Source organism: Podarcis filfolensis (genome assembly GCF_964270895.1).
Source record: "Podarcis filfolensis genome assembly, chromosome: 18".
NCBI lineage: Eukaryota > Metazoa > Chordata > Lepidosauria > Squamata > Lacertidae > Podarcis > Podarcis filfolensis.
Window position 1 is genome coordinate 9,381,029 of NC_139622.1, and position 18,912 is coordinate 9,399,940.

Here is an 18,912-nt window from a genome sequence, read left to right on the forward strand (position 1 = left end):
AGGTGCCGGCGCCACAATCGCAAGACCTGGCCGCGTTGTGACTCTCTTCCCACCCCGCAACAATACGTTCCAAACAAAAATGGGTCTGTTTTGTGCGCCAGTTTATTAGGAGATGGAGGTGCATACGCGTTAGAAAAGCAGCAAAACAAAAACCCCGCTGTCTCCTAGAAAACCCTTCCGAGTTTTACAGAGCACTTCAGACTGAGCAAGGAGCCAGCGTGGGGCCCTCCAGTTGTTTCTGGAACTACAGATCCCTTTCTCCTTAACCATAGTCTGGGGCAGATGGGAGTTGGAGCCCAGCAGCACCCCAGAGGGTTTGGCTGCCTCTGGAGGGACCCTTCCTCTCTCCTGCCCCCGCAGAGAGCATGGAAATGCTCCCCGAATTATGTGTTCTGTGTCTTCAGACCATAATTTTATGGGTGGCGCTGTGGGTTAAGCCACAGAGCCCAGGACTTGCCGATCAGAAGGTTGGCGGTTTGAATCCCCGCAACGACGGGGTGAGCTCCCGTTGCTCGGTCCCTGCTCCTGCCAACCTAGCAGTTCGAAAGCACGTCAAAGTGCAAGTAGATAAATAGGTACCGCTCCAGCGGGAAGGGAAACGGCGTTTCCGTGCGCTGCTCTGGTTCGCCAGAAGCAGCTCAGTCCTGCTGGCCACATGACCCGGAAGCTGTACGCCGGCTCCCTCGGCCAGTAAAGCGAGATGAGCGCCACAACACCAGAGTCGGCCACGACTGGACCTAATGGTCAGGGGCCCCTTTACCTTACCATAATTTTATGTTGTGATTGTGAACTGCCCTGGGATCTACGGGTAATGGGTGGCAAACAAATTTAGTTAATAATAATAATAATAATAATAATAATAATAATAATAATAATAATAATAATGGGGGACGACAGCAACAACTCTGAACCCCTTTTTCACCAGCTGCCTGGTACTTGACGCCTAACTTAAATGTTTCTGCCTCCCCTTTCTTTTCCAGGAATGCTTGAATACGAACCAGCCAAGAGGTTTTCGATACAACAGATAAGACACCACAAGTGAGTGCTTGAGGTTTCTTCTTCTGCTCCTTCCTTCTATCTGATTGTGATGGGATTTTTTTTTTTTTGTGGTGGTGGTTGGGCAAGAACCGCTTATTTGCTGCTTTGCTTGGAGGCAGCAGGAAGTAAGGATAAAAGGGAGCCGAGGGGGGAGCAGCACCGGGTAATTTACAACCCTTTTTTTTTTAAAAAAAAAGAAAAGCATGCCATTTGGTTCTTTAAAAAGCCTTCGGGGAAGCTTTCAAAGCTCGCTCGCGGATCGATAAAAAGTATGCAGTTGCTTCGGAGGAAAGGCTGCATTGCCCTAGTAAAAGCCACAGCGGGTATGGAATTCCCCAATAAAACTGTCGGTGGGTGGGATCCTGTGTACTAATAGAGAACTCGATGTTCTGAGTGTGGATCCTCACCCGGAAAAAAATGTCTGCATCTGCACGCAAGTGGAGGAATGGGCAAGCATGGGAGCCTCTCCCCCCCACCCAAGGTTTGCAGAAGGGCGAAATATATATACAGTGGTACCTTGTGTTAAGTACTTAATTCGTTCCAGAGGTCTGTTCTTAACCTGAAACTGTTCTTAACCTGAAGCACCACTGCAGTGAAGGCACGAGACAGGTGTTAATCATGATGTGAGCTGCGCACAGGTGGTCTGAAGCGAGCGAGCGAGCAAGCTACCACCATTCCTGTGGAGCCTCTTTTTATTGAGACAAACATGCAAGCTAGGCAGATACATTTTTGGGCTGTGACCTTTACACATCTTCCGTCTCGAGATTGTGGGGTGGTACGAAGCTATTTTGGCACCTGTTCCACAGCGTCATTTTCCCCTCGCACAGTGTATGACGTAGGAGACAAAAGTCTCATGGAAAAGGATTACAGACAGGACACCACTGACTGCTGAGACCGCAGAAGGTCACACTTAGGAAACGATGTTCCAGACAGCCATGGCTTGTCTGAGGGGGAGTTTTGTCTGCACCCCAGGGTCACGCGTGCAGGCAGACGTGACTGCCTGCTGGTGGGGAAGTGTGCTCCCTCCGGACCCCACTCCCCACTCCGCGATATTCCTACACACCACTTTAGCTGATGGGGCCTCCCGCTGCCGCCGGAGCACAATTTCTGCTCTCATCCTGAAGCAAAGTTCTTAACCCGAGGTACTATTTATGCGTTAGCGGAGTCTGTAGCCTGAAGCGTATGTAACCCGAGGTACCGCTGTATTTTTGAGGGGGGATCCAAAAAGGCGAAGTTCCCTTTTTGTTCCATCTTTCCCCTCCAGAAGCGAAGTCCGCATTCTGTGCCCACGGAGCATGCCCAGTAGAACGTCTCCGTCAGAACAGACGGTGTGGAATGCTGGCTCAACTGCTGGGGGGGGCATGGAGAGCCAGGAGGAAGGGGTGGAATGGAATGTGGAATCCCTTAGAGGAGGCCATAGCTGGCTGCCCACAGGAGCTCCCAGCACGGCAACAGCGTTGTCGCGGCTGTGCTGCAGTTGTAAAGTTTGGAGACCCTCCGGGACTGAACCCGGGGATCTTGCGAAGCAGGGGCCTCTGCCCTCTGAGCTCTAACCCTTTTCCCTGAGAATATGTAAGGCTCTAGTCCTCATGGTTAAATAGAAAGGCAGGTTAAAGAACAGTTTCTACCCGTGGGCCGTGAGGCTGCTGAATGGAAGACAGCAACGTTGCAGCCGACGTTCAGGGTTGGTGGTTGTACGACAGCACACAGGGACTGAGAGATTGTGGGGTGGGGGCTCGTTTAATCACTGGTACAGTGACAATAAAGGTAAAGGGACCCCTGACCATTAGGTCCAGTCCTGGCCGACTCTGGGGTTGCGGCGCTCATCTCGCTTTACTGGCCGAGGGAGCCGGCGTACAGCTTCCGGGTCATGTGGCCAGCACGACTAAGCCGCTTCTGGCGAACCAGAGCTGCGCACGGAAACGCCGTTTACCTTCCCGCCAGAGTGGTACCTATTGATCTACTTGAACTTTGACGTGCTTTCAAACTGCTAGGTTGGCAGGAGCAGGGACCGAGCAACGGGAGCTCACCCCATCATTGCGGGGATTCGAACCGCCGACCTTCTGATCGGCAAGCCCTAGGCTCTGTGGTTTAACCCACAGCGTACCCGCGTGCCTAAACAAGTGGTACAGTGACAATAAAGTATATTTCTATTCTAGCTGGCCGAGGCTCTTCAGGGTCTCAGGCAAGGCACATTCCCAGCCCAACCCACATTGAACCTGGTTTGGGAAAGATTCCCTGCCCGGGAGCTGCTGCCAGTCAGTGTAGGCAGCTGCACCCCATGGTCAGACTTCGGCTCAGGCAGCTCCTTGTCTTCCTATAAGCCTCTGCCAAGCCCACAACGAAACTGCCTCATTCCAGGTGGATTGCTTGTCCAGCTAGCCTCGTATTCTCCACTGCCTCCTCCCTCCTTGATCCCTTTTTCTTCTTCTTCCCTCTGATCCGGAGATGCCCTCGGCGGGGCCGAACCTGTTGTAGCCTTTGTCCGCCCGCATGCATCTTGCAAGGTAGAACCAAAAGAACAACAATCTTTATTATGGTCCAGAGACCCAACAAATCATTACAAAGCAATGCACAATTCAGACAGCCTACCTCCAGGTTAAACAAGCATTTTTTTCCAGAATATAGGGATCATTGGTTCTTGCAACCACCGATAAAAACTTTGCCACTGCTAATGTTCTAGCGTTTGTCCGGTCTTCCAATAGGAACCTGACATAGTGAGCCTCTGATTTTCCCGGGAAAGGTACCAGCAAGGGTAGTATCAGTTCAGCCCTGGCTTGCTCATATTTTGCACGGTGCAACAAAATATGTTTTATGGAATCGATGTCTTGAGCACACGAGCCAAGTATGTCCTGGTAGGGAACTCCTCTCAACCTGCCGTCCAACACTGCAGAAGGAAAGATGTTTAGTCTGGCTTTGGTGAAAAGCCTTCAATAGTACTGTCAGGGTTTTAACGTAAGATGTTAACTTAAAGACATGCCCATATTGCATTCCTACTGCCAGCGGACTACAGACCATACACAGAGTCGGAAGGGACCACGAGAGTCACCCACTTGCAATCCAGGAACCTTTGCCCAACACAGGGCTCAAACCCCCATTTCTCTAAGATTTGAGAGTCTCTGTCGACTGCTCCTACGCAGAGAGGTTCCCTTGACCAGACCTCTCTGCAGGTTTCCAAGGTGCCTGTTTGCACCCGCACCCACTGTCTCTGCTGTTTTTGGCTGCTCCCATTCCTCCCCCCTTTTCCCTCCACCCTCGTGGTGCTTTGTCAGCTCTTTCATGTCAAGCTAACCCAGCTGGAAATGAAGGCCGTCCCCAGAGACCCAGCTGGTGGCATGCTGAGACCGCACGCTTCCCTACTAACTGGGTCCTTGCAACCTCCTCCTAGGGCTTTTACCGTTACTATTTTAGGCTCTCTCCTGTCACAGCACTGCCCAGAGAGATGGGGCTCAACCCTTCCGTTCCTAGGGCTCCTCTTGCCCCAGAAACGAGGGCTGCAGAGACTCCACCATGACGGCTCCAGCTTTCCCACCCACTGCCCTATCGGTTACGTTCGCCCCTGTTTTTACAGCTCTGTTGTTTATTCATAGAATCGCAGGTGTAGATTTGCAAGGGGCCACAAGCACACACACCACCCATCTGGCAAAACCACCCAAGGTGGGTGCGAAACAGGGCAGGCGGGGGCTCAGGGAGGGTTCTTCCCCAGTCTTACTTGGAGAGATCAGGGATTGAACCCTGGACCCTCGTAGTCCCTTACAATCCTACGATTCTGTGATCTGTGTGCAAAGCAAAAGCACGTCACTTTTTTAAAAAAAAAAAAAAAACTCCACAGACCAATTAAGCGCACCTTTTTAGCAGAGACGCAGGTGGCGCTGTGGTCTACACCACTGAGCCTCTTGGGCTTGCCGATCAGAAGGTCGGCGGTTCGAATCCCCGCAATGACAAGGTGAGCTCCCGTTGCTCTGTCCCAGCTCCTGCCAACCTAGCAGTTTGAAAGCACGCCAGCGCAAGTAGATAAATAGGTACCGCTACGGTGGGGAAGGTAAACGGCATTTCCATGCGCTCTGGTTTCCGTCACAGTGTCCCGTTGCGCCAGAAGCGGTTCAGTCCTGCTGTCCACATGACCCAGAAAGCCGTCTTCTACGGAACTCGGGGCGGGGGGTGGTTCCTGAGACTAACCTCCAACATACACACAAAATAAATAAATCCCAGAAGGGAAGGGCCATCCTGCATTCAGTTTAGCTTGCACATGCAAACAACATGGAAATTGTTTCTGCGGTTCCATTTTTATCTCCCGTTCCCCAGAAAATGCAGGAGAGAACCTTCCTTCATTTACCCTCCGCTTCCTCACTCTGAATTACAATCAAAATCCTTCTCCCCCCCCCCACACACTTTTCCTTCTCATCCTCGCCATATGCAAATGTTTGAATATAATCTCCCAGAGGGGACTGCAATCAAGATCTCCCTGCAGGGTTCGAACCTTTTTTTTTAACTCCTGTGTTAAGTAGGGCACACGCAGGTGGGGGAAAGAGAAGGGATTTAAAATAGAGTGCTAATGTTTGCCCGTTCTGCCGCGTCCCAGTCTGCTTTGTGGGAAGCTGCGGTCTGGCTTGAGTCAGACCATTGGCCCAACTGCTAATAATAATAATAATAATAATAATAATAATAATAATAATAATAATAATTTTTATTTATACCCTGCCCTCCCCAGCCAAGGCCGGGCTCAGGGCGGCTTACAAGCAATAATAAGAACAAGTTGAATGATTGCAACTTAAAAACAAAATTAAAACACAACATTAAAATAATAAAATGTAGCCTCCTCGCAGGAGGAGAAGGAAAAGAAAAAAGAAAGAGAGGGAGGCAATCAAATTGGCTCCAAGCCAAAGGCCAGGCGGAACAACTCTGTCTTACAGGCCCTGCGGAAAGAGATCAGATCCCGCTGGGCCCTGGTCTCATGAGGCAGAGCGTTCCACCAGGCCGGGGCCAGTGTTGAAAAGGCCCTGGCTCTGGTTGAAGCTAATCTAACTTCCTTAGGGCCCGGGACCTCTAGGGTGTTGCTATTTATGGACCTTGAGGCTCTCCATGGGGCATACCGGGAGAGGCGGTCCCGTAGATACAAGGGTCCTAGGCCGTGAAGGGCTTTAAAGGTCAAAAGCAGCACCTTAAATCTGACCCTGTACTCCACCGGGAGCCAGTGCAGCTGGAAAAGCACTGGGTGAATCTGCTCCCATGGCAGGGACCCCGTGAGGAGCCTCGCTGCAGCATTCTGCACCCGCTGGAGTTTCTGGGACAGCTTCAAGGGCAGCCCCGCTGTAGGATTGTCCGAGCCAGCTGCCTGGATAACTGTCCAGGGCTTCAGATTGGGGACTCAGAACCTTTTCGCGGGCAAAATGTGTGTGCCACCACTGATCTGTGCTCTCTCCCCTAAACGTAAAGGAAGGCTCTAGTCCTCATGGTCTGGGATATTGCCATGGTCCGGCTGGTTGCTGAGGAGCGGTGGAAGGCAGCAGCCGGGGAACCGCCAGGAGAAGAAGGCTCACAGCCTGTGTATTGGTGGTGGGACGACGAAGAAGGAGCAGACTGGAAACCTAAGCAGAGGCTCTTTTCTTCGTTTCCTTTTATTAATAATTTTGAGGATTCAGTTTTTTTAAAAAATAATAACCTACTGTTTGCCGATCGTAAGGTCGGCGGTTCAAATCCCCGCAATGGGGTGAGCTCCTGTTGCTCGGTCCCTGCTCCTGTCAACCTAGCAGTTCGAAAGCACCTCAAAGTGCAAGTAGATAAATAGGTACCGCTCCGGCGGGAAGGTAAACAGCATTTCCGTGCGCTGCTCTGGTTCGCCAGAAGTGGCTTAGTCCTGCTGGCCACATGTACGCCGGCTCCCTCGGCCAATAAAGCGAGATGAGCGCTGCAACCCCAGAGTCGGCCAACACTAGACCTAATGGTCAGGGGTCCCTTTACCTTTGCTTTTACTGTTTTGAGAAGGTGGGAGCAGATGCATTTTGGTATCCTGCACAAAAATACATTGAATTTTTTAATGTTCTGAGACTCCTTGAGATCTATGGATGAAGGGTGGTAGACTTCTCAGTAGTGGCGCCCGCCCTGTAGAACACCCTCCCACCAGATGTCAAGGAGATAAACAACTATCTGACTTTTAGAAGACATCTGAAGGCAGCCCTGTTTAGGGAAGTTTTTTATGTTTGATGTTTTATCGTGTTTTTAATATTCTGTTGGGAGCCTCCCAGATGGGAGAGGTATAAATGTATTTATTAATATTAATATTACAGTGGTACCTCGGGGTACATACGCTTCAGGTTACATACGCTTCAGGTTACAGACTCCGCTAACCCAGAAATATTACCTCTGGTTAAGAACTTTGCTTCAGAAATTGTGCTCCAGTGGTGCTGCGGCAGCAGGAGGCCCCATTAGCTAAAGTGGTGCTTCAGGCTAAGAACAGTTTCAGGTTAAGAACGGACCTCCGGAACGAATTAAGTACTTAACCCGAGGTACCACTGTATTCTAGATGGGAGTGTGTGTTGATGCCATCCTCTCCCCTTCCAAGAAAAGAAATGATAATAAAAAAATACAGAGTCCGGAAATCCCAGCTGGAGCAGACGGGGAGCCAACGTTCAGGCAAATGACGGCAAATGGATTTAAAACAAAAAAGTCTGACGGTTATTTTCTAGGAAATCCTTAACTCCCAGATGGCAGCTGCAGTCTTGGTTAGGCCTGACACAGCTGTAAAAAGAATCCGTCTGCTTCCCCTCCCAGCACACGGACTCCCCAGATGCTGACCTTGATAGGAGGCTGTAATGGGAATTGGGGTTGCTTGTGCGTAAATTCCAAACTGCTCCCAGCTGTTGGGGTGGCTAAACCTTTCCCTGATTTGACAGCCCTTACAAGGCGACTGTCTCAGTCACTGGCAGAATCCGTCAGTGGGCGTTCCCTAAACTTCTTCCAACATAAAAGCTGTTTGACGCCAAGTCTCCTCCTCGCCTCTCTGCGCGGAAGTCTCCTGCGCAGAGTGGGCGTGGCCAGCGGAGGTCCTGGGCTCTCCCCGCTGGACCCTGTGGAAGGGTCTTGGAGCCCTCTCTCCGAAGACCCTTCCTCCTCCCCTTCTTTCCTGGTGTCGCGCTTATTTCCTTCCCCAATGGAGGTATTCTCCCTCTCCCTGCTGGTCCCTTCTCCTGCATCATCGGAGAGCCCTACCTCCGCTCTGAGCTCCGATGTCAGTTCCCTGACATCGGCTATTGGTGGGGCTGATGTGATTAAGAACTCTGCGCTCCCCACCATCGCCAATTGGCAGATGGCTTCAGAGCCTTGCAGTGGCCGGATGGGTGGAAAAGTAGCCTATCTCCCTGAGAAAAGCTGGAATAATTATTATTTATATATATATTTATTTATTTATGCCCCGCCCATCTGGCTGAGTTTCCCCAGCTACTCTGGGCGGCTCCCAATCAAGTGTTAAAAACAGTACAGCGTTAAGACATTAAAAACTTCCCTGAACAGGGCTGCCTTCAGATGTCTTTTAAAGATAGGATAGCTGCTTATTTCCTTCACATCTGAAGGGAGGGCGTTCCACAGGGCGGGCGCCACTACCAAGAAGGCCCTCTGCCTGGTTCCCTGTAACCTCACTTCTCGCAATGAGGGGACCGCCAGAAGGCTGTCGGCGCTGGACCTCAGTGTCCGGGCTGAACGATGGGGGTGGAGACGCTCCTTCAGGGATACTGGGCCGTTTAGGGCTTTCAAGGTCAGCGCCAACACTTTGAATTGTGCTTGGAAACGTACTGGGATCCAATGCAGATCTCTCAGAACCGGCGTTATGTGGTTCCGGCGGCCACTCTCCGTCCCCAGTCTAGAAGGAGAGGGCTAGCCCTTGCTGTTGGGTTCATGGGGTGGCTCAGCCAGTAGGGCACGAGATTCTTAATCTCAGGGTTGGGAGTTTGAGCCCCACGTTGGGCGGAAAAAAATAAATCCTGCATTGTAGGGGGTTGGACTAGATGACCCATGGGGTCCCTTCCAGCTCTACAATTCTATGATTCTAAAATGCACACCTTTCGCTGGCTGTGCTCCACCCCTTCCTTGAGGGCTCCCGCCTGGCTGGCGCAGGTTCTCGACCTGGAAAAATGTCCTCTCATTAGCTTGGACGGAGAGCTCTTTGTGTGCCTAGGGATGACCTCATGCGGCTTTTAATTTAACCGCAAAGGCAAGATTCGCAAATATGGCTCCGCCCATCTTTAAAGAATTGCCCCTGGCCCCCGCGCCACTGCCACGTGGCCCTTGGAAGATTGCCCGTAAGGAAATGTGCCCCCAACCCGCCAGGTTGGAAAAGCTTCCTTGCCCAGGAATAGCTCTTAATCTCCGGGTCGTGGGTTAGAGCCCCACGTTGGGCAAAAGTTCCCTCGATCGTAGGGGGTTGGGCCAGATGACCCCTGGGGTCCCTTCCAGCCCTGCAGTTCTAAGATTCGCCCAGAGACCGACCACTAAATCCAGATGGACCCAATGAGAGCCGTCTTCCAAGGCTGTCTCACGGAAGATGCAGCAAGGTTGTTTCCTCCGGCTCCCGAGGGCAGGACCTGGGTCAGATCAGCGGTCCATTTAGTTCAGCGCTGTCTTTGTGAGACGGATGTTGGCAGGCTGGAAGGTGTGCAGAGGGGGGCAACCCAGAAGATTAAGGGTCTGGGGACCAAGCCTGATGAGGAGCGGTTGAAGGAGCTGGGTATGCTTAGCCTGGAAAAGAGGAGATAGGAGAGCCTTCTTCCAATATCTCAGGGGTGCCCAAACTTTTTTTCAAAAAGGGCCAGGTTTGATGTGAACATGTATGACGGCCAACCAAAGTTGTTGAGCTTTTTGGGGGATTTTACTGCCAAAGCGGCCAGATTAAATTAGGCCTTTGGAAATGCCTGCAATATCTGAGGGGCTGTCCCATGGAAGAGGGAATAATATTGTTAATATTGTTGTTAAATTTTATTTATACCCCGCCCTCCTTGACCAGAGGCGGCTAACACCAATAAAATCACAGTAAAAACATAATAGGGGGGAAAGAAAAGAAAACCAGTTTAAAATACAGGTTAAAATGCAATTTTAAAATGCAGCCTCGTTTTAAAGGAGCTGATAAATCTTGTTTTCTCCTCTTGCTCCGGAGGACAGGACTCGAACCCATGGCTTTGAGTTACACGGAAGGAGCTTCCGACTCTGTCTGAAAGCTCTTCCTGGTGTTGACAGTGGAAGGTGCTGGACTCTCCTTCCTTGGCGGTTTTGAAGCAGAGGTTGGGTGGCTGTCTTTGCTTGAGATTCCTGCATTGCAGAGGGTTGGACTGGATGACCCCTGGGGTTCCTCTGTGAGTCCTCCTGTCCCCGAGGACCCACTGTCTCCACTCGCTTCCCTCCCCTCCTTTCCTGCAGCTGGTTTCGGAAAAAGCACGCGCAGGCCGACCCTCTGGTCCCCATCCCGCCCAGCCCGGAGACGAAGGACCGATGGCGGAGTATGACGGTGGTTCCTTACCTGGAAGACCTGCACGGCTACAACGAAGAGGAGGACGACGACGACTTGAAAGATGACTACTTGGAGGACGAGATCATCTACACTCAGGACTTCACCGTGCCAGGTAAGGGAGCCGGGAGGCGGCAGGGAATGGTTGCCGTTGGCCTTGGAGGCCCAGCCAAGTTTACAGCAGGGCTGGATTTAGGTTTGATGAGGCCCTAAGCTACTGAAGAGGGACACGGGTGGCGCTGTGGGTTAAACACCAGAGCCTAGGACTTGCCGATCAGAAGGTCGGCGGTTCGAATCCCCGCAATGACGGGGTGAGCTCCCGTTGCTCGGTCCCTGCTCCTGCCCACCTAGCAGTTCGAAAGCACGTCAAAGCGCAAGTAGATCGATAGGTACCACTCCGGCAGGAAGGTAAACGGCGTTTCCGTGCGCGGCTCTGGTTCGCCAGAAGCGGCTTAGTCCTGCTGGCCACATGACCCGGAAGCTGTACGCCGGCTCCCTCGGGCAATAAAGCGAGATGAGCGCCGCAACCCCAGAGTCGTCTGCGACTGGACCTAATGGTCAGGGGTCCCTTTACCTTTAAGCTACTGAAGGCGCTAATTGTTGTCAACACCCGTCCGTCTCAAGGGACAATGGAGAGCGTCTCTGCGGGTGAAGCCAAATTGATGCATTTACAGCATCAAAGGCACTTCCCCGGGGTGCAAGCCTGGGCCGTGTGTCCGGAGGTCTTGGGCTGCCCAGATGACAAGACCCCCCTCTTGGCCTCAAAGGCGGGGTCCGAAGGAAAGCAGAGCAAGACATTTGGCACCAGTTTGGGTCAGGGCCAGATTTAGGTTTGATGAGGCCCTCAGCTACTGAAGGTAATGGGGCCCTTTCTATGTCCAGTTGTCCTTTGTCAGCCACAAATTGTCGCTTTTTGTGTGTGTGGAATGTATGCTATATGGCAATTGATGGACCTAACAGATATCTGAAGCCATTTGCCCATGTGGCCATGCAACTAGTCCATGCAGAATGTAGGCACCCTATATATAGAAAGGAGCAAACCTGGGATTTTTTAGGGAGCAGGCTAGCAGGCGGGGCCCATGACTTACGTCCTAGGAGCCTACACAACACAAAACACTGTTACTGCATGTAGGTTTTATTTCATTTGTTTTTTATCATATTTTGGAAATCTACATCCAGGTGTTTTTTTCCTTTACATTTTTGGGGGCTTGTTTAGCTTATGCATAAATCCAGCACTGGCGTCCAGGGAGGGATGATCTACAAGCTAAGAAGAGCTCAGTTTGAGTTCTTGGCTATGTTGTTAAGATAGCTTGCTTCGTTCTTTGCTATGCATTTTGCATTTTTTATATTGCGATTTTGTGTTGCGGAGCACCCCCGGGGTCTACCGATGTTGGGCGGCGTACGAATTAAAATAACAGCAATCATAATATTGTGCAGATGGCAGTGGAGTTCCTAACCAGGGGAACGGCTTCCCTACAGATGTTCTGGGGGGGCAGGGGAGGAGAAATTACCGTATTTTTCGCTGTATAGGATGCACTGGACCATAGGAGGGGGAGAACAGGAAAAAAAATTATCCCCCTCTCTGCTCAGCGCCCCTTCAGTGAAGCAGCAGGAGAAACGGAGCCCCTTCCATTTCTCCTCCCGCTTTGCTGAAGGGGCGCTGCGCAGAGAGGGAAAACTGTGCAGCGCCTCTCCAGCGAAGCGAAGCCTGGAGAGCAAGAGGGATTGGTGTGCACCGACCCCTCTTGCTCTCCAGGCTTCAGGCAGCTATCCGCAAGCCTTCGGAGCTCAGCAGTGGGAGTTCGCGCTGCGCTTCGGGGGCTTCAGGCGGCTTCAGCGAAAGCAACGCGAAGCCTCCGGAGCGCGGGGGGAGCTCTCCCTCTGCGCTTCGGAGGCTTCGCGTTGCTATCGCTGAAGCTAAGGGGCCTGCATTCGCTCCATAAGACGCACACACATTTCCCCTTAATTTTTGGAAGGGGAAAAGTGCGTCCTATAGAGCGAAAAATACGGTACTCACCTTCGTTGTGTCCCTGAAATCAGCTGGAAGGAGGTGGTTTGTGTCTCCAAGGTTTGGAGTAATCATGCAACTAGCAGCTGCAGTTGCAGTCGAAATTACTCAACTGCCCTTTGCAAACCAGGTTTGTTATCAAAATTTACAGACCCTTTGCAATGAGCAAATGAAAGTTGCCTTTTCAGCTGGATTTGGGGGGACGACTTGAAGCATCTGTCGCGTTCAGCTATTTCGATTGCTTTCATTTGATTTGCTCCTTTGCAAGTCGCTGAAATCTACACTTCCGACTTGGGTTGCCTGCCGCGCGCGTGTCCCACCCTTCCTGACGGCTCCCGTGTTGCGTTTTCCTCAGGTGACGACAGCGAGGCAGGGCTTAGAGAGGACGAGAGCGCAGATCAGGAAGGATATTTTGCACTCCTCTTCGGGGAAGGAGATTCCACCGCCGCTGCCACCAGCTCAGAGGAAGGAAGGAGGCTTAGCTTAGATGGCAAGAGAGCTCAGGCGAAAGAGGAAGACAACAAGGCGGCTTGCTTTTCCACCAGCTAGGACCAGTCCCTGGCCTCGAACCGGGAATGGGTGGGTGGGAGGTTGTTGGGGAAAGAGCCACTTTTAAACAATAGGTGCCCCTCCAAAATGCCCAGATCGCGGCCGGTCACCTTGCCAGTTCCTTGCCTTCTTGGAAAGTTAATGTACGTTCTTGGCGGCACTTCTCAGCGCTGCAGTTCCGTGCCAGGGCCCCTTCCTGGTGTTCCCCGGTCACAGTTTCCATGTTCTCCACCCACCCAGAGCCCCAGTTCCCCTCCTGTGCCGTGCCCTGCCAGCACCCTTCTGATGTTTCAGGCCTCTATGGCTCCCTTTGGCCATGCTGGCAGTCCTAGCCCGAAACCTCTGGCCATGCTGGCACAAAACGCCAACGCCCGCCTCTCTGCGCTGTGTCGGCCCCCTCTGTGGGCACCGGCGGCGGATCATCATCGCTGCGGCGTTAATCGCTGCCGTTATCTGCCGCCCATCAAATCAGCCGCATCCCGGAGAGTTGTCAGTCGGCGTTCTTGACAATGTGGTGGGTTGGCTTTTCCCCTCCTTGGCACACCCACCCACCCCTGGGGAACTCTTAAAAAGTTCTGCCGCCCCCACTCCCTTTTATCCAGATTTATTGTTATTGTTGTTGCTTTTAAAAGGTTTTCTTTTCCGGAGAAAAGCTGTTCTTTCCCGCCTTCCGCGACCTTCGGTTTGAAGAGTGAAATAAAAAGCTTTGTTGCATTTTGAAATTCTCCCTTTTAAAAAAACGTTTTCAGTCCGACTCTTCGCTTTAGAAGCTTTGCAGTTCGGCTTACGGCAGGATTGGTTATCTGCTGAAGAATATCCCCTGAGTTTTATATGATCTTCCCGAACGGTCGGAAGACATAAAAAACACACACCACTATTTAAAACTCCAGCTCAGAACGGGTGGAAAATAATCCCAAGTTCCCAAATATTTTGTGGCCCAGTGGAAAGAACATTTGCGAGTGGAGCAAAAACCTCTGGCTGGGTCTGACAGTCAGAGAAGGCAGTGCAAAGCTCCCTGACAGGTTAGAAGAAAAGGTAAGATTGTGCCTGCGGTGGAGAAAGTCGACAGGGAGGCGGGTTTCTCTCTCGTAATAATGGAACTCGGGGGCCGTTCAGCACAGACTAAAGAAAATGTCATTTGCACAGTGCAGAGTTCATAGAAAAAGAAAAAGGGACCCGAGGGTCATCTAGTCCAGCCCCCTGCAATGCAGGAATCTCGGCTAAAGCATCCATGGCAGATGGCCACCCAACCTCTCCTTTCTTGTCACTCTGAAGCCACGAATTCGAGTCCTACCATCCAGAGCAGGAGAAAACAAGCACGCTCCCTCTTCCATGTGACAGCCCTTAAGATATTTGAAGCGTTCAACTGTGGAACTCCCTGCCACAGGGGGCAGCCATGGGCCACCGCCTTGGATGGCTCTAAAAGAAGATCGCACAAATCCGAGGAGCAGAATCCGTAGCCAGGACAGCTGCTCTCTGCCTCCGTGGTCAGAAGCACAGTATACATCCAGGAGGCTAAGTTCGGTTAGAATTGGGTACACACTCCCAGCCTTAATGCTAAATACATTTCTTCTCCTAAAGGTAAAGAGTAAAGGGACCCCTGACCATTAGGTCCAGTCGTGGCTGACTCTGGGGTTGTGGCGCTCATCTCGCTTTACTGGCCAAGGGAGCCGGCGTACAGCTTCCGGGTCATGTGGCCAGGATGACTAAGCCGCTTCTGGCGAACCAGAGCAGCACACGGAAACGCCGTTTACCTTCCCGCCGGAGCAGTACCTATTTATCTACTTGCACTTTGACGTGCTTTCGAACTGCTAGGTTGGCAGGAGAAGGGACCGAGCAACGGGAGCTCACCCCGTCATTGCGGGGATTTGAACCGCCGACCTTCTGATCGGCAAGTCCTAGGCTCTGTGGTTTAACCCACAGCGCCACCCGTGTCCCTATTTTCTTCTCCTACCACACTACAAATAAAAGCTTGGCGGGGGGAGCACCAAGATTTCACCCACTTGGGCAGAATTCCTTAAATTAGATCTAAAGCACGCAGCCAGGGTTTGGGGGGGTTGAGGAGAAGAAGAATACAAACTCTTTGACCTCTGCACTAAGATGGAATCGGCGGAGGTTTTAATCTCACATCCCATTGGCTTTTCCCACCCGAGATACCTGCTTGGGCAGAGTAGCCGTCGAGCAAATCAGTTGCGAGGGACACCGGCTCGCTTGCTGTCGCCCGTGGAACGGCTTTTAAGAAATAAACACGTGAGCCAGGGTAGCGCTGTATTGAAATAGCCCTCGCCATCTCCGCAGCTACGCGAGCTACGGGGACCGGTTCCCTTCCGGCCCCTCGGGGTGTCCTACTTTCCAAAGTCATGAGGTCTAGCAACTTGGGAGTCAGGGACTTTGCTTGAAGCAGCTGCCGTGAGGCTGCGTGCCTGAACGGCGCCGCATGGTTGCAGATTCGGGAAGCCCCCCAACCGACGGGGGACCCCTGTGGGTGAAAGTGGCAGTTTTGCCACTCTCTCCAGAAACCCTTTTGTGGATATCTTCCTATATGAATAGAAATGCAGGGTGTCGTCAGGTTCTGCGGCAGGGGGGAGAGAGAGAGAGACTTGGCGCAGCAGAGGGGTCCCCTTTTTGCGTAGGGTTCGGGGTGCTGTGTTAAGAGAGCGCCAGAAAAAAAAAAACTTTTTCGGGATGGCGACTCCTGCAGCGTTTGAGAACACCAGCTAAGCTGCAGGCAGAGGTGGCAGCGGAGGGAGAAGAGAAAACCAGGCGAGTGAGTCACTTGCGGAGGCAGGAGCTGGCTTACATTGCGGGGAGGGAAACTCATTAAGTTTCCCATTGATCAGAAGAAGGTGCTTTGGGGGGGTGGCTGCTTTGCATTCCCCCCCCCTTCCTCAGCTCCCTCCTTCCCTGCTGAAACACTTAAAAATTGATGTTGCTTGGCTGAATGTACTTGCATATATAGATATAAAATCCTCAACACACTATTCTTTACATGGCTAGGAAAGTAGAGGTCCCCCCCCTCCTCTCTCTCTTCTGCTCCCCCCCCAAAAAAACCCCACCCTCTCCTCCCATTTCTGGGAACCCCATGGTTAAGAACCCAAAGGGGTTTGCCACTCTCTCTAGAAACCCTTTTGTGGATATCTTCCTATATGAATAGAAAGGCAGGGTGTCGTCAGGTTCTGCAGCAATGGCGAGGGGGGGGCCTTTGTTTCTGTTCGTTTCTTTGTTAATTGCCTTTGTGCACCCTGCCCAAATGGCTTCGGGAGCAGCTTGCAAACAAAGCGAGGCAGTTGCTATCTCCGCAGGACGACTGCGTTAGAAGAAGGAGGGGAGAAAACCAAAACCCTCCACGACACGCAAGGGAAAGGGGACAGGGAGGGAAGAGGAAAACCCAAAACCCCGGTGCTGATTTCTGAAAGAGGTGCTCTTATAAGAATGATCCACTGACTCGGTTCAAGGGCAGCTGGTGTCTTTTTGCTTGATTGTTTTATTTTGTTTTTATTTGTTAACATTTGCATTCCACCTCTACCTTCCACTGACCTCCCTGTTCCATCCTTGCAGCACCCCTGCGAGGTAGCTTAGGCTAAAAGACAGCAACTGGCCCAAAAATCACCCAGCAAGCTTCAGGGTGGATTGGGGTTTTGAACCCTGGTCAGCCAGCTCATGGCCCAACGCTCTAACCATTGTGCCACACTTCTGCTCCCCCCCCCCCACTGTCCTGCAAAGGCCAGGTAAAGGTAAAGGGACCCCTGACCATTAGGTCCAGTTGTGACCAGCTCTGGGGTTGCGGCGCTCATCTCGCTTTATTGGCCGAGGGAGCCGGCGTACAGCTTCCGGGTCATGTGGCCAGCATGACTAAGCCGCTTCTGGCGAACCAGAGCAGCGCACGGAAACGCCGTTTACCTTCTCGCCAGAGTGGTACCTATTTATCTACTTGCACTTTGATGTGCTTTTGAACTGCTCGGTTAGCAGGAGCAGGGACCGAGCAACGGGAGCTCACCCCGTCATTGCGGGGATTCGAACCACTGACCTTCTGATCGGCAAGTCCTAGGCTCTGCGGTTTAACCCACAGCGCCACCCGAAAAGAAAAGATATAGCAGCACATCAAATTGAAATAAATAAATGGGGATGAATGTGGTGCTACTCGTGAGCAGAGCTGAGCTGAACGCCACCTCTGGGGATCCATGCAATGGGTCTTTGAAGCAACCCCTTTTGCAAAGGTCTTAGGCAACGGCGTGTTCTTTTTTTGGAGGGAGGGGTCCTGGCACTCCCCAGGGATAAAGGACGACACGCTTTGGGTCGTGCGTAAGTCCTTTACGGTGGCGACTTACGTCTCCCCGGGGGCCCCCGTGGGTGCTGTGACGGGAATCTGCGTCCTTGGGCGAAAAAGCAATCTGCAGTCGCCCCTTCTCCTGGCTCCGGCTGAGTCATCTGGCTTGAAAAAGCCACCGCTCCTCTGCGTGAAAATTACCTTGGCAGGATCTGCCGGGAGGCACCGGCAGCGGCGGGGGGAGCGAGTGCAAGAGCAGCAGACGCGATCGCAGAGGGCATTGTTAGCCGAAGGCACGATTGACGTCCTCCTTCCCTCCCACCCGCCCCCGTAGCTGAGCTAAGCAATTGTCGCTCTGCCTCATTTATATTTTTTTTTACGCTTGCTTGCGGGAAAGCAAATCGCTTGCACTCTTCGTGGTTTGTTTTTTTTTCCCCTGGCATGGCGTTCCCGGGCAGTGTTGTAAACAAAAATTTGCCCTTTTCCCTTATGGGGTATCCAAGAGCCCATATAGTGTCCTTACATAGGTTCCCTATTGGTAGGAGAAGATAACAGAGGCCAACCAGAGAATATTGAGAAGCAAAGCAGCTAGTAAGCTTGATCTTTATTGATCCGTTGCAACAGGGTGCTCCCCTCACCCGCAGGAAAGGAGGAGGAACCCAGAAAAATGGTGTGCAAGGCCTTATAAAGACTTTTGAAATTGCCCCCCTGTAAATCAAGATGCGGGTGGCACTGTGGGTAAAAGCCTCAGCGCCTAGGACTTGCCGATCAAAAGGTCGGCGGTTCGAATCCCCGCGGCGGGGTGCGCTCCCGTCGCTCGGTCCCAGCGCCTGCCAACCTAGCAGTTCGAAAGCACCCCCGGGTGCAAGTAGATAAATAGGGACCGCTTACTAGCGGGAAGGTAAACGGCGTTCCGTGTGCTGCGCTGGCTCGCCAGATGCAGCTTGTCACGCTGGCCACGTGACCCGGAAGTGTCTGCGGACAGCGCTGGCTCCCGGCCTATAGAGTGAGATGAGCGCACAACCCTAGAGTCTGGCAAGACTGGCCCGAACGGGCAGGGGTACCTTTACCTTTTAAATCAAGACCACCCCCAGATACATCATACATACATCACAGAAGGGGTGTAACCCAAGACCACCCCTCAGATACATCACACCTACATCACAGAAATTTGAATATTGTTTTTCTCCTGTTGTTGTTTATCTCCTGTCTGGCAGGTTACTTCATTGGATTGCCTGGGGAGCCTGGCCAGTCTTTTGTAATGATGTATACTTAGTTCCTGGGCCAGGTCACAGGCTCAAACCCTATTCAAACACAGACATACCCTTAAGACAGGATTTGTGAAGGAAAAGACAATGGGGAGGTTTCCCACTTTGACCTTGCAGAGAAAACATTGGCTCAGTTTAGCAATCAAAATGGTTCCAGGTTGGCCTTCCTGTGTTGATCTATGTACGTGCTTGGTTGGTACACTTATGAACATTACCATATATCTAAGATCATAAAATTCCTATCACAGCGGTAGTTGAGAAGACCCAGCTCTGGCGCCGGTGCTGGCAG

At 52.0% G+C, this 18,912-nt stretch overlaps 1 protein-coding gene across 2 annotated transcripts in view; it reads left to right on the plus strand.

Moving 5' to 3' along the window:
* The window catches only part of STK11 (serine/threonine kinase 11), a 57,414-nt gene that overhangs the window by 34,457 nt on the left and 4,045 nt on the right, over window positions 1–18,912 (plus strand). Inside the window, exons 7-9 of one of the 2 annotated variants that reach the window (XM_083594724.1) lie at window positions 981–1,038; window positions 10,444–10,646; window positions 12,895–13,810. In XM_083594724.1, the coding sequence (XP_083450850.1) occupies window positions 981–1,038; window positions 10,444–10,646; window positions 12,895–13,088 (455 nt within the window). In that variant the 3' untranslated portion in view covers window positions 13,089–13,810. Of the gene's footprint in view, window positions 1–980; window positions 1,039–10,443; window positions 10,647–12,894; window positions 13,811–18,912 lie in introns of those variants that run through there. The other variant, XM_083594723.1, reaches the window with a different exon arrangement.